This window comes from Chelonia mydas, chromosome 4 (assembly GCF_015237465.2).
Source record: "Chelonia mydas isolate rCheMyd1 chromosome 4, rCheMyd1.pri.v2, whole genome shotgun sequence".
NCBI classification, from domain to species: Eukaryota; Metazoa; Chordata; order Testudines; family Cheloniidae; genus Chelonia; species Chelonia mydas.
Window position 1 is genome coordinate 117,153,697 of NC_057852.1, and position 14,852 is coordinate 117,168,548.

Here is a 14,852-nt window from a genome sequence, read left to right on the forward strand (position 1 = left end):
GATTTCAGCAGTATACAGCAACCCCCTTACAATATTTTACAGTAGTCTTTTTCACAACTGACGCTATCTATATAGGACTAGGTATTTATACCATCCCTGTCACTGAGCTATTTAAGGTCTTTAAATAAACTCCATAATTGTAGTTGCATGCAGTCTATATGTTATACTTTAAAACAAAGTCAAGATAACTAGGGTTTTTTTAATTGCTGTAAAGGTGTCTACATCCTGGGATATAATTTATACTGAAAAAATATTCACATGTTCAAGGTCATAGAATCAAAGACTTTAAGGTCAGAAGGCACCATTAGAATCGTCTAGTCTGACCTCCTGAACAACGCAGGCCACAAAATCTCATCCACCCACTCCTGTAACAAACTCCTAATCTAAGTCTGAGCTATTGAAGTCCTCAAATCATGGTTTAAAGATTTTAGGGTGCAGAGAATCCTCCAGCAAGTGACCCGTGCCCCACGCTGCAGAGGAAGGTGAAAAACCCCCAGGGCCTCTGTGAATCTGCCCTGGAGGACAATTCCTTCCCAATCCCAAATATGGCAATCACCCTGAGCATGTGGGCGAGACTCACCAGCCAGACACCCAGGAAAGAATTCTCTGTAGTAACTCAGATCCCACCCCATCTAACATCCCATCACAGACCATTGGGCATGTTTACCGCTAATAGTCAAAGATCAATTAATTGCCAAAATTAGGCTATCCCATCATACCATCCCCTCCATAAACTTATCAAGTTTAGTCTTGAAGCCAGATATTCTTTTGCCCCCACTGCTCCCCTTGGAAGGCTGTTCCAGAACTTCACTCCTCTGATAGTTAGAAATCTTCGTCTAATTTCAAGTCTAAACTTCCTGATGGCCAGTTTATATCCATTTGTTCTTATGTCCACATTGGTACTGAGCTTAAATAATTCCTCTCCCTCCCTGGTATTTATCCCTCTGATATATTTATAGAGAGCAATCATATCTCCCCTCAGCCTTCTTTTGGTTAGGCTAAACAAGCCAAGCTCTTTGAGTCTCCTTTCATAAGACAGGTTTTCCATTCTTTGGATCATCCTCGTAGCCCTTCTCTGAACCTGTTCCAGTTTGAATTCATCCTTCTTAAACACGGGAGACCAGAACTGCACACAATATTCCAGGTGAGGTCTCACCAGTGCCTTGTATAACGGTACTAACATCTCCTTTTCTCTACTGGAAATACCTCTCCTGATGCATCCCAAGACCGCTTTAGCTTTCTTCACGGCCACAACACATTGGCGGCTCATAATCATCCTGTGATCAACCAATACTCCAAGGTCCTTCTCCTCCTCTGTTACTTCCAACTGATGCGTCCCCAGTTTATAACAAAAATGCTTGTTAATAATCCCTAAATGCATGACCTTGCACTTTTCACTATTAAATTTCATCCTATTACTATTTCTCCAGTTTACAAGATCCTCCAGATCTTCCTGTATCATATCCCGGTCCTTCTCTGTATTGGCAATACCTCCCAGCTTTGTGTCATCCGCAAACTTTATTAGCACATTCCCACTTTTTGTGCCAAGGTCAGTAATAAAAAGATTAAATAAGATTGGTAATCTGTTCTAGCTTCATGAAGAAACTCATTTGTTCCAGATAGGGTGACCAGATGTCCCTATTTGATAGGGATAGTCCCGATATTTGGGGCTTTGTCTTATATAGGCACCTATTACCCTCCACCCCCTGTCCCGATTTTTCACACTTGCTGTCTGGTCACCCTAGTTCCAGAATTCAGCAGAGTGACTTCTGGCACTCAGAAATGACCATCTCTCATCTTCAGTCTCTGTGGGCCTGATCCTGAGAGATGCAATATGTGACAGTAACTACTGAAGTCAGTGCACACTGACCTCTTTCTTTTGGCAGGGGAGTTAATCTCTGTAACCCTGACCTATGTAAATTTACTGAGGTTAGGAATTAGAATCAACTCTCTTATCACTTGTATGTTTCACATCCTATTACACCGACTGCTTTCCATTCCTCTTGAAGACAGTGGGAGTTTTCTAGGTGGACTCCTCCTGAGGGTCGAAACAACAGACTGGACTTCTACATAGAGTGCTTCTGCCGACGTGCATGGGCTGAAATTGTGGAAAAGCAGCATCACTTGCCCCATAACCTCAGCCGTGCAGAACACAATGCCATCCACAGCCTCAGAAACAACTCTGACATCATAATCAAAAAGGCTGACAAAGGAGGTGCTGTCGTCATCATGAATAGGTCGGAATATGAACAAGAGGCTGCTAGGCAGCTCTCCAACACCACTTTCTACAAGCCATTACCCTCTGATCCCACTGAGGGTTACCAAAAGAAACTACAGCATTTGCTCAATAAACTCCCTGAAAAAGCACAAGAACAAATCCGCACAGACACACCCCTGGAACCCCGACCTGGGGCATTCTATCTGCTACCCAAGATCCATAAACCTGGAAATCGTGGACGCCCCATCATCTCAGGCATTGGCACCCTGACAGCAGGATTGTCTGGCTATGTAGACTCCTTCCTCCAGGCCCTACGCTACCAGCACTCCCAGCTATCTTCAAGACACCACTGACTTCCTGAGGAAACTACAATCCATCGGTGATCTTCCTGATAACACCATCCTGGCCACTATGGATGTAGAAGCCCTCTACACCAACATTCCACACAAAGATGGACTACAAGCCGTCAGGAACAGTATCCCCGATAATGTCACGGCAAACCTGGTGGCTGAACTTTGTGACTTTGTCCTCACCCATAACTATTTCACATTTGGGGACAATGTATACCTTCAAATCAGCGGCACTGCTATGGGTACCCGTATGTCCCCACAGTATGCCAACATTTTTATGGCTGACTTAGAACAACGCTTCCTCAACTCTCGTCCCCTAATGCCCCTACTCTACTTGCGCTATATTGATGACATCTTCATCATCTGGACCCATGGAAAAGAAGCCCTTGAGGAATTCCACCATGATTTCAACAATTTCCATCCCACCATCAACCTCAGCCTGGACCAGTCCACACAAGAGATCCACTTCCTGGACACTACGGTGCTAATAAGCGATGGTCACATAAACACCACCCTATACCCGAAACCTACTGACCGCTATTCCTACATACATGCCTCCAGCTTTCACCCAGACCACACCACACGATCCATCATCTACAGCCAAGCTCTACGATACAACCGCATTTGCTCCAACCCCTCAGACAGAGACAAACACCTACAAGATCTCTATCAAGCATTCTTACAACTACAATACCCACCTGCTGAAGTGAAGTAACAAATTGACAGAGCCAGAAGAGTACCCAGAAGTCACCTACTACAGGACAGGCCCAACAAAGATAATAACAGAAAGCCACTAGCCATCACCTTCAGCCCCCAACTAACACCTCTCCAACACATCATCAAGGATCTACAACCTATCCTGAAGGACGACGCATCACTCTCACAAATCTTGGGAGACAGGCCAGTCCTTGCCTACAGACAGCCCCCCAATCTGAAGCAAATACTCTCCAGCAACCACACACCACACAACAGAACCACTAACCCAGGAACGTATCCTTGTAACAAAGCCCGTTGCCAACTGTGTCCACATATCTATTCAGGAGACACCATCATAGGGCCTAATCACATCAGCCACACTATCAGAGGCTCGTTCACCTGCACATCTACCAATGTGATATATGCCATCATGTGCCAGCAATGCCCCTCTGCCATGTACATTGGTCAAACTGGACAGTCGCTACGTAAAAGAATAAATGGACACAAATCAGATGTCAAGAATTATAACATTCATAAACCAGTCGGAGAACACTTCAATCTCTCTGGTCACTCGATTACAGACCTAAAGGTCGCAATATTACAACAAAAAGACTTCAAAAACAGACTCCAATGAGAGACTGCTGAATTGGAATTAATTTGCAAACTGGATACAATTAACTTAGGCTTGAATAGAGACTGGGAGTGGATGTGTCATTACACAAAGTAAAACTATTTCCCCACGTTTATTTACCCCCCACCGCTCCTCAGACGTTCCTGTTAACTGCTGGCAATGGCCCACCTTTGATTATCACTACAAAAAGTTTTCTCCCCCACCCCCCCTCCGCTCTCCTGCTGGTAATAACTCATCTTAAGTGATCACTCTCCTTACAAGGTGCATTGATAACACCCATTTTTTCATGTTCTGTGTGCGTATATAAATCTCCTCACTGTATTTTCCACTGAATGCATCCAATGAAGTGAGCTGTAGCTCAGGAAAGCTTATGCTCAAATAAATTGGTTAGTTTCTAAGGTGCCACTAGTACTCCTTTTCTTTTTGCGAATACAGACTAACACGACTGCTGCTCTGAAACAGGATCAGGTTGTAGATTAGCTTCTGGTTTCACCCTGGCAAGATCTTTGTTAAATCCAAGATTACTTTGGCCGATTTTTATTATTAAGACAATCCTAGACATTCTCTTAGATCCTAAAGTTCTTAAACATCTCATATAGTCTCTTTGCCAACAAAGCATTTTGCAGGTAAGAACTCTGGCTGTGACAGCCTCTTTAGAAATGATCATTGTTCAGCTTTTAAAATTTAGGTAGTAGGGGTTTTTTTAAGGAATATTAGTATAGTTAGAATTTCATTTGTGTAAACAGGTATTAAAACATCCATTCATAATCTTTGTAAAAAGTTGAGAACTCTCAAAAATCACCATATGAGCAAGTAATTATTTAGGCAAGTGCTAAAAAATGTTTTGGGCCACCTTTTCTACGGTCAGATATGTTTCCTTTATTCAGTTAATTGTTAAAATACTACAATAGATCTCTAATGAAAATATGCATTTTTATTGGAGTGTAGACTTCTCATTTGGATCCAATCCTGCAGGCCTTATTCACACAAAATTCTCTTGGATTTCAGTGAGAATTTTGCTTGAATAAGGACAGCAAATCTTGGCTCCTTATTTAGTAAATGCACACTGATATGAAGAAAGGTTAATATGAGCATGATGGTGGGGCATATGTATGTGTGTGTAGCATTAAGGCAGAGGTGGGCAAACTTTTTGGCGCGAGGTCCACATCGGAGTTGCGCAGCTGTATGGAGGGCCGAAAGCGGTGCCTCCCCAAATAGCCTGGCCCCCTCCCACTTCCCGCCCCCTGACTGCCCCCCCTCAGAACTCCCGACCCATCCAACCCCCGCCCTGCTTCTTGACCCCTGACCACCCCCTCCCAGGACCCCCGCCTCTGACCGCCCTCCGGGACCCCATCCCCTATCAACTCCCCCTGCTCCCTGTCCCCTGACTGCCCCAACACCTATCCACACCCCTGCCCCCTGACAGGCCCCCCGGGACTCCCACACCTATCCAACCCCCCTGTCCTGTGATCGCCCTGCCCCCAGAACCTCCGCCCCATCCAACACCCCCTGGTCCCTGACTGCCCCCCAGGACCCTCTGCCCCTTATCTAACCCCCCCGCCCCAATGCCCGCCCTCTTACCATGCTGCTCGGAGCGGCAGGAGAGGCAGCCGCGCTGTCTGGCTGGAGCCAGCCACATCGCTGCGCTGCCTGGCAGGAGCGGCAGGCCAGAGCGCTGGGGGTGTGGTGAACTGAGGCTGTCGGGAAGGGTAGACAGGAGAGGGGCTGGGGGCTAGCCTCCCCAGCCAGGAGCTCAGCAGCTGGGCAGGACAGTCCCGTGGGCCAGATGTGGCCCGTGGGCCATAGTTTTCCCACCTCTGCTGTACAGACACACAGTAAAAAGATGGTTCCTGCCCTGAAAAACTTACAATCTACGTATAAGATGAGAGTCAGCAGACATACAGGGTGAGCACTGTTATCCCCATTTGACAGATGGGGATCTGAAGCAGGGAGAAACAGAGATTTTCTACATGGCACCGGCAAAGAATGCTAGCGGGGTGTGATTTGTAGAGCATTCTAACATGTTGCACTCTTACTGCCCCATAGAGATCCTGCTGGCCACACTCTAAAGAGACCTAACTCATGTTAACGCCATCCTGTTTGAGATAGGACTACATCAAAGCGAACTAGGTACCTTTTAGAGCACGCCAGTAGGCTCTATATAGGGTAATTGTAAAGCGTTCTAGCGTGTTGCTCGCGAAATCACGCCCCTATAGTGGGCTTTGCTGGCGCTGTGTAGACATGCCCTAAGACTAACTTACCCGAGGTCACATGGGAAGCTTATGACAGAGCAGAAAATTGAATTCAGATCTTCCAAATCCCAAATGAGCATTCTAACCACTGGACCAACATTGCCTTCTAGCTGGCATAGCCAAATGTATTTTAAACAGGCAGATTAATTCAATAGGCATGAAATATGTGTTTGAAAAAGTGCAACATTATCTTTTTTTCAATTGCCTTGCAGGAAAGCATGCATGCCTATGCAGCCAACGTTTATACTTCTGTTGTAGAAGAACTAGTGAAAGAAAAGCAACGCAAATTTATTGCTGTGGAGCAGGAATTCTTTCGCCTCTGGTGGGACACCACAGCCACGGATATACATAAACAGCAGGTAATGCAACTATAGTTACTGTTTTAACGCTGAGAGTCAGACCCTCTGCTCTTGCCTAAGTACATACACAGCAGAGGGCAGGGGTGGGTTTGCGGGGTGGGCGGGGGCATAAGGCAGCTGAAAACTGACCATGCTACTGCCCTGATCCTGCTGACACTATGTGCAACTCTGATCCCTTTCTCAGAGGGCTTCTCTAATTTACACGAGCTGCTAACAGCTCCAAGAGGGTGCAACTGCAACTGGGAATCAGGGTGATTTAGGAGCATCTCAGCCACACCCCTTTCCCCTGCTTTGTTAGCAACAGATAGAGGAAGTATCATAAGAACTTATTTCTTCAGAGTGATTTTTTTAGGGCAGGATGCACCAGGTTTAGGGTCAGATTGTGCTAGGGGAGCTGAACTGTATTAGAAGATACTGGATTAATATCTGTTAATTATCTGACATTTCTGAACTGCAGCCAAAACATCAATAGCAATGAAAAATCGCTTATCTTTTTACTCTGGCATTACACACTTCTTGCTATTGCTGTTGATGTAGTAACAAGAAAATGTAAGGATCAGCAACGATACATTTGTGTACTTCTTGTGTTTGTGAACAATGACTCGTCTCTGTTGATCTTTAAAGTGTGGTTCTACTCAGAAAAGTGATTCTGTAGTGATGGCATTGTGGAGGTTCCATGTTTCTTACATCTCGGTGACTATGATTTTAGTTCAGTTATTTGGTCTCAAAGTTTGGGTGGCTAGGCTAGTGGCAACACATTGTGCTGCGATACATGTGATCCAAGTTTAAGTCTGGCATCAGAAAACTGGGTGAGCTGCAAAGATAACAAAGGGCTGTATTATGCCATATATTCCACATATGCCAGAGATCCCCCTTTGTTTCATTGTGAAGTTCCATGTAACAGTAGAATATGATCCATTGTCCGGGGGGAAATCTCAGTTTTGTTTATTTTAATTGAGGGACATTGTCAATTTAAAATTACACCTCTTGTCTGAATTTTTTTTTTTTTACCTACTATTCTGTCCATTTGCACCTAAGATTTCTATAATAGAAAGATTGTAGAAAAAAATAGTTTGTCTTGTGCATTTGACAGCATTCTGTAGATAGTCAGTTTAATTGTTTTAGTCAGTTAGCTTCTCTTTGCTTCTCCTGTTGTTTGTGTGGGTCTTTTGCACCTCAACAGAAAAGAGAGAATTGTTTCTAAATCAGAAAATGTTACTGCAAATCCACGAAAATTGGCCTGGATACTCCTCCATGTGTAGTGTTTGAAAATGTTTTGAACTTCTAATTAAAATTGTTTATGGTGTCCCTTTAACCTACACTGCAAGGAAAAGGCTTCTCTTTTTAATATTCATGTGCAGTACCTTCAGGGAAGCTGAAATTGTGCTTCTCTCTGTGCATTTTACAGAACCAAGCAGTAAGAAAAGCTTCCATTTACCAGTTCTGATCTCCATAGTGCAAAATCAGTAGAAAAATTAAACGTCGTGTCCTCGCTTCTCAGAACAGCTGCTGCTTTTTAGTAGCCTTATATTCTCATTCTATTTTCCAGTCCATTTCAATACAAAATCATCCTGGTCCAAAGCCCAGAATGTGCTTGATTGACTTTTAGAGCAGTGCCAAAAAATGTACTGCTGATTTAAAAAACGCAGTGATAGTTTTCTGATTGGTTATCTTATAGCCATCACAGTTAGAAACAAACGTAGTTTTAATCTTTAAGTGTTACAGATATTATTAAAACTAATTTAATTATATACCATTGGAGAGCTATGATACTAACTTTCCAGTGATTATAACATTTGTTATTAACACTACCAAGTTGCCAGGTATTGGACTTTGAAATCACATCAGTCCAATTACTGGCCTGCTTTTTTCACTTGAATTCTAACATTAGTGGCTACTATAACAAAATTGCTACAGTAATAGAGTTATATTATTTGAAGGCTTAAATCCCAACTTTCAAATGATATAAAGTATTAATCTAGCTCCAGCCATTTGTGAAATATTTGCTTCTGACTGGAGTGTAATTTTTATATATATATACACAAATATATAAAAGCAAGATAATTGGAGCTGATCCTGCAGTGTGGAAGGAGGAGCACATGGGATGATGTGTACCACAGCAACTGGACTCAGAGACAAACCCTCTTAACTCACATCGTGTGCAAATTTCCACACTACACATTCACACCTGAACCATGCCTATACTTCCAAGGTTTGAGTCTGTGCATTATAGTGTGGGGGTGAGGGAGACATGGGGCCACCTCCTTGTGACTGATCCTGGCCAGTATGCAGCAATCATTTGGGATGAAGAAAACAACTCTTGCCTGGTTGTAACTGGAGATAAGCAAAGGGGAGTAGGTGAACCAAATGGCTCAGAAGCATATGTTGGATTTAGAACTGGACTCAAAGCTTTCCCTCCTTGCTTCTGTCTTCTCCCCTCCCCCCACAACGAAAAAAATGTTCGTCAGTACAGGCTTTGTCCCCAGGTTTGGTGGGGGGGGGAGAAGTGTCTGTCGTCTAACTTAATAACATTTTAAAAAATATTTTCAACCTCTGAGTAGTTCCACAAAACTTAAATAAAAAAGGCTTCCAAGCCCAGAAGTCTGGGTCAAAAGTTTCTCTCCAGGACATGCCCTCCAGAAGAGCAATAATAGCTTCAGAAGCTTTTCATGCAGATCAGGAGGCAGTTCTGTGCCTACACCAGATATCGGTTATCTGGTTTCCCACATTCAGCTGGAACTAATTTGTGAATGCTCCAGCCCTAAAACACTTTTACAACATCATGAATGAAGGGATGATTATAACCAAAATCGACAATCTGGCGTCATATCTGAACAGTGATGGGGCATTCACTCAAAGATCCTGGGGAAAGTAGCATCATGGCTGTGGAACTGGAATACTACATGCCAGATTTTTAAAATTAATTGATAGCAGAATATATGTTCAGACAGACAGTGTTTGATAATACTTGAGACTTCAAAGCTAATGTAATGTTTCAGAAAACTACTAAAAAAGCAGATAACAACAGCCTTATGGCCTTACCTTTGGTAGAATGGAACTGGATTATTATCAGGTTTTTTCCATAGCTAACACATTTAAGAGTTCCCAGAAGTCACCTACTACAGGACAGGCCTAACAAAGAAAATAACAGAACGCCACTAGCTGTCACCTTCAGCCCCCAACTAAAACCCCTCCAACGCATTATTAAGGATCTACAACCTATCCTAAAGGATGACCCAACACTCTCACAAATCTTGGGAGACAGGCCAGTCCTTGCCTACAGACAACCCCCCAACCTGAAGCGAATACTCACCAACAACCACATACCACACAACAGAACCACTAACCCAGGAACCTATCCTTGCAACAAAGCCCGTTGCCAACTGTGCCCACATATCTATTCAGGGGACGCCATCACAGGGCCTAATAACATCAGCCACACTATCAGAGGCTCGTTCACCTGCACATCCACCAATGTGATATATGCCATCATGTGCCAGCAATGACCCTCTGCCATGTACATTGGTCAAACTGGACAGTCTCTACGTAAAAGAATAAATGGACACAAATCAGATGTCAAGAATTATAACATTCATAAACCAGTCGGAGAACACTTCAATCTCTCTGGTCACGCAATCACAGACATGAAGGTCGCTATCTTACAACAAAAAAACTTCAAATCCAGAGTCCAGCGAGAAACTGCTGAATTGGAATTCATTTGCAAATTGGATACTATTAATTTAGGCTTAAATAGAGACTGGGAGTGGCTAAGTCATTATGCAAGGTAGCCTATTTCCCCTTGTTTTTTCCTCCCCCCCCCCCCCAGACGTTCTGGTTAAACTTGGATTTATGCTGGAAGTGGCCCACCTTGATTGCCATGCACAGTGTGGGGAGAGTGGTCAGTTTGGATGAGCTATTGCCAGCAGGAGAGTGAGTTTGTGTGTGTGGGGGGGGGGTGAGAAAACCTGGATTTGTGCTGGAAATGGCCCACCTTGATTATCATGCACATTGTAGGGGGAGTGGTCACTTCGGATGAGCTATTACCAGCAGGAGAGTGAGTTTGTGTGAGTATGGGGGTGGGGGAGTGAGAAAACCTGGATTTGTGCTGGAAATGGCCCACTTTGATTTTCATGCAGGTTGTAGGGAGAGTGGTCACTTTGGATAGGCTATTACCAGCAGGAGAGTGAGTTTGTGTGTGTGGTTTTTGAAGGGGGGTGAGGGGGTGAGAGAATCTGGATTTCTGCAGGAAATGGCCCACATTGACTATCATATGCATTGTGAAGACAGTGGTCACTTTGGATGGGCTATTACCAGCAAGAGAGTGAGTTTGTTTGTGGGAGGGCGGAGGGTGAGAAAACCTGGATTTGTGCTGGAAATGGCCCAACTTGATGATCACTTTAGATAAGCTATTACCAGCAGGAGAGTGGGGTGGGAGGAGGCATTGTTTCATGGTGTCTGTGTATAAAATGTCTTGTGCGATTTCCACAGCATGCATCCGATGAAGTGAGCTGTAGCTCACGAAAGCTCATGCTCAAATAAATTGGTTAGTCTCTAAGGTGCCACAAGTCCTCCTTTACATTTGCTAAAATTTGTAATCAGGTTGTGGTTCACTAAAGGGGCAGATGCTTCCAATTTCCAGTAGCAATAGAATTCTTTTTACATGTATTTTTCTGGGGCAGGTGTTAAAATATACTTTTAAACTAGAATTTTGAGAAAAAAGATTAGGGAACACCTCTGTTTCTGATAAGATATCCAAAACTGCTACACGTGGAATAAGTCCATATGTATGTCAGATCTTTAAAAAACCCCAATTACTCTCCTATGAAAACTGTATCAGATCTGTGTGGTACTTTGGGAATATAAATCTACAGGGCTATAGAAAGGATGAATAGTAATTGTGTAGGAAACAAAAGGGAACATGGATTAAGATTCAACAATGTTGCATTATTATTTTTATCTTCATGATGAAACTGATATCTGACACTTCAATAAAAGCAGCAAAAAGTTGGAAAGTATGCAAAAACTGAGTTAGAATCATAGAAAGGTAGGGTTGGAAGGGGCCTTGAAAGGTCATTTAGTCCATTCCCCTGTGGGATGGCAGGATCAGGTATACCAAGATCATCCCTGACAGGCGTTTGTCTAACTGGTTCTTAAAAACCTCCAATCATGGGGATTCCACAACTTCTCTTGAAAACCTTTTCCACTGCCTAACTATCCTTATAGTTAGTTTTTTCCTGATATGTAACCCAAATCTCCCTTGCTACAAATTAAGCTGATCATGTCTTGTCCTATCTTCAGTGGTCATGGAGAATAATTGATCACTGTCCTCTTTGTAACAGCCCTTAACATATTTGAAGACTATTATGAGGTCCTCTCTCAGTCATTTTTCTGAAGTCTAAACGTGCCCAGGTTTTTTTTAACCTTTCCTCATAAGTCAGGTTTTCTCAGCCTTTTACTACTTCCGTTGCTTTCCTCTAGACTCTCTCCACTTTGTCCGCACTTTTCCTAAAGAGTGGTGCTCAACATTGGATACAGTATTCCAGCTGAGAACTCCTCAGTGCTGAGTAGAGCAGGACAATTACCTCCCTTGTCTTACATACAACACTGCTGTTAATACACCCCAGAAATATATTAGCTTTTTCCACAACTGCATCACATTGTTGACTCATATACAATTTGTGATCCACTCTAACCCCCATATCCTTATCAGCAGTACTATCACCTAGCCAGTTATTCCCTATTTTGTAGTTGTACATTTGATTTGTCCTTCCTAAGTATAGTACTTTGCACTTCTCTTTATTAAATTTTATCTTGCTGATTTCAGACCTATTCTCCAATTTGTCAACTCATTGTGAAATCTCATCCTGTCCTCCAATGTGCTTGCAATCCTTCTGAGCTTGGAGTCATCTACATATTTTATAAGCATACTTATTTCCCTAGTTTGCTTCTGAGAGTATTATGTGGGACAGTGTCAAAGGCCTCATTAAAATCAGGATATGTCATATCTATTGCTTGCCCCCATCCAAGGACCTCCCCAAGGAAGAAAATTAGGTTTGTTTGGCATTATTCTTGACAAATCCATGTTGGCTGTTCCTTATAATCCTATTGTGTTTACAAACTGATTGTTGAATAATTTGTTTTAGTATCTTTCCCAGTGGTGAAGTTAAGCCAGGTCTGTAATTCCCCAGGATCCTCCTTGTTCCCTTTTTAAAGATAGGTACTATATTTGTCCTTCTCCAGTCCTCTGGCATCTCACTCATCCTGCATGAGTTGTGGAAAATAATCACTAACAGTACTAAGATTGCCCCAGCTACCTTAAGTATCTTTGGATGAATTTCATCTGGCCCTTCTGACTTGAACATATTTAAGTTATTTGAATATTCTTTAACCAGTTTTTTCCCTATTTTGGCTTATGTTCATTCATCCTTGTTGTTAGTATTAATTATGTTGGGTGTCTGGTCACAATTTAACTTTTTAGTGAAGAATGAAGCAAAATAGGCATTACGCACCTCAGCCTTCTCTATGTCATCGGTTATTGGCTCTTCTTCCCCCCCACTAAGTAACCTACACTTGCCTTCAACTTTTTCTTGCTCTTAATGTATAGAACCTCTTCTTATTGACTTTTATGTCCGTTGGTAGGTATAGCTCATTTTGTGCCTTAACTTTTCTGATTTTGTCCCTATATGCTTGTGCTACTCTTTTGTACTTCTCCTTAGCAATTAGTCCACGTTTCCACTTTTTGTAGAATTCTTTTTTGGTTGTCAGGTCATTAAAGAGCTCCAGATGGAGCCATATTGGCCTCTTACTACTCTTCCTATCTTTCCTTCACATAGGGATAGTTTGCTGTTGCGCCTTTAATATTGTCTCCTTGAGAAACTGCCAGCTTTCCTGAATACCTTTTTCTCTTTACATTTTCTTCCCATGGGACCTTACCTACCCGTTCTCTGAATTTGTTAGTCAGCTTCTTTGAAGTCCATTGTCCTCATTCTGCAGCGCTCCTTCCTTTCTAAGGAAATCTGTTATTTCATGGTCACTTTCACCAAATTGCCTTCAACTTTCAGATTCACAACCAGTACCTCCCTATTAGTCAGCATCAAGTCTAAAATGGCTGTCCCCCTTCATTACTTCCTCCACCTTCTGAAACAAGAAGTTATCCCCAATATATTCCAAGAAATTATTGGGCATTTTGTGTTTTGCCATATTACTTTTGTCTAGGTGGTTAAAGTTCCCCATTAGTACCAAGTCTTGTGTTTTGGATATTTCTGTTATTTGTTCTAGAAATGCCTCAACAACCTCCTCCTTCTCATCTGGTGATCTGTATTAGACCCGTGCCATTACTTCACACCTGTTTTTTCCACTTTTATCTTCACCCAACGACTTTCATCTGGTCTGCCTCTCACCTCCTTCTGGACCTCAGAACAAGTGTAGATATTCTTGATATATAATGCAACCCTAACTTCCTTTTTTCCCTGCATGTCCTTCCTGAGCAAGCTGTTTATCTCACCAGATCTCAGTGATGCCAGTTATGTCATAATTAACATGTTTCTTCCTGCCTATACTCCTTGAATTTGTGTATAGACCTCTAAGATGTTGAGTGGACTCCCCCTCTTTTTCTCTTCTTTGCTCCTATGACCCTATTGTAATTTTTTATTCCCCACCACCCAACACGTAGACCTTTGTTAAGATCACCCTTTTTATATCTATCGGTGGGTTTTGTCATTTGCCTTCTTTGAACCTAGTTTAAAGCCCTCCTCTGTAGGTTGGTGAGTCAATATCCAAAGATGCCCTTTCCCTTCTGGGTCATATGGACCCCATCTCTTCCCAGCAGTCCTGCTTCCTGGAACAGCTTCCTATGATCGAGGAAACCAAAGCCTTCCTATCAACACCATCTCTGCAGCCATGCATTCATCTCCAGAATGTGTGTGTCCCTGTCTGGGCTCTTACACTCAACCAGAAGAATGGACAAGAATACCACCTGCACCCCTGATTCCTTCACCCTTGCTCCCAGAGCCATGTATTCACTGCTGATCTGCTTAGGATCATACCTGGCAGTATCATTAGTGCCCACATGGATGAGAAGCATAGGGTAGTAGTCACAGGGACAGAGGAGCCTCAGCAACCTTTCCGTAATGTCTCAGATGTGGGCTCCAGCCAGGCAGCATGCCTTCAGGACATGGTGTCAGGTCGGCAGATGGATGTCTCTGTCCCCCTCAGACAGGAGTCCCAACCACCACCACCACCACCACCCCCACACACACATCTCCTCCTATTAGATTTGGTGGTCGTGAGTCTCCTAGCCTTGGGGGAGGGTGATTCCTCCTCAGCCATTGGGGTCAGCTCCTCTCC

General features: G+C 43.2%; 1 protein-coding gene across 4 annotated transcripts in view; it reads left to right on the top strand.

Annotated features, from left to right (window-relative positions):
* The window catches only part of MAN2B2 (mannosidase alpha class 2B member 2), a 66,526-nt gene that overhangs the window by 6,908 nt on the left and 44,766 nt on the right, over positions 1-14,852 (top strand). For all 4 annotated transcript variants that reach the window (XM_037898101.2, XM_037898098.2, XM_037898099.2 and 1 more), the window contains one exon: positions 6,360-6,506. In XM_037898101.2, coding sequence (XP_037754029.1) covers positions 6,366-6,506 — 141 coding nt within the window. In that variant the 5' untranslated portion in view covers positions 6,360-6,365. The remainder of the gene's footprint in view (positions 1-6,359; positions 6,507-14,852) is intronic.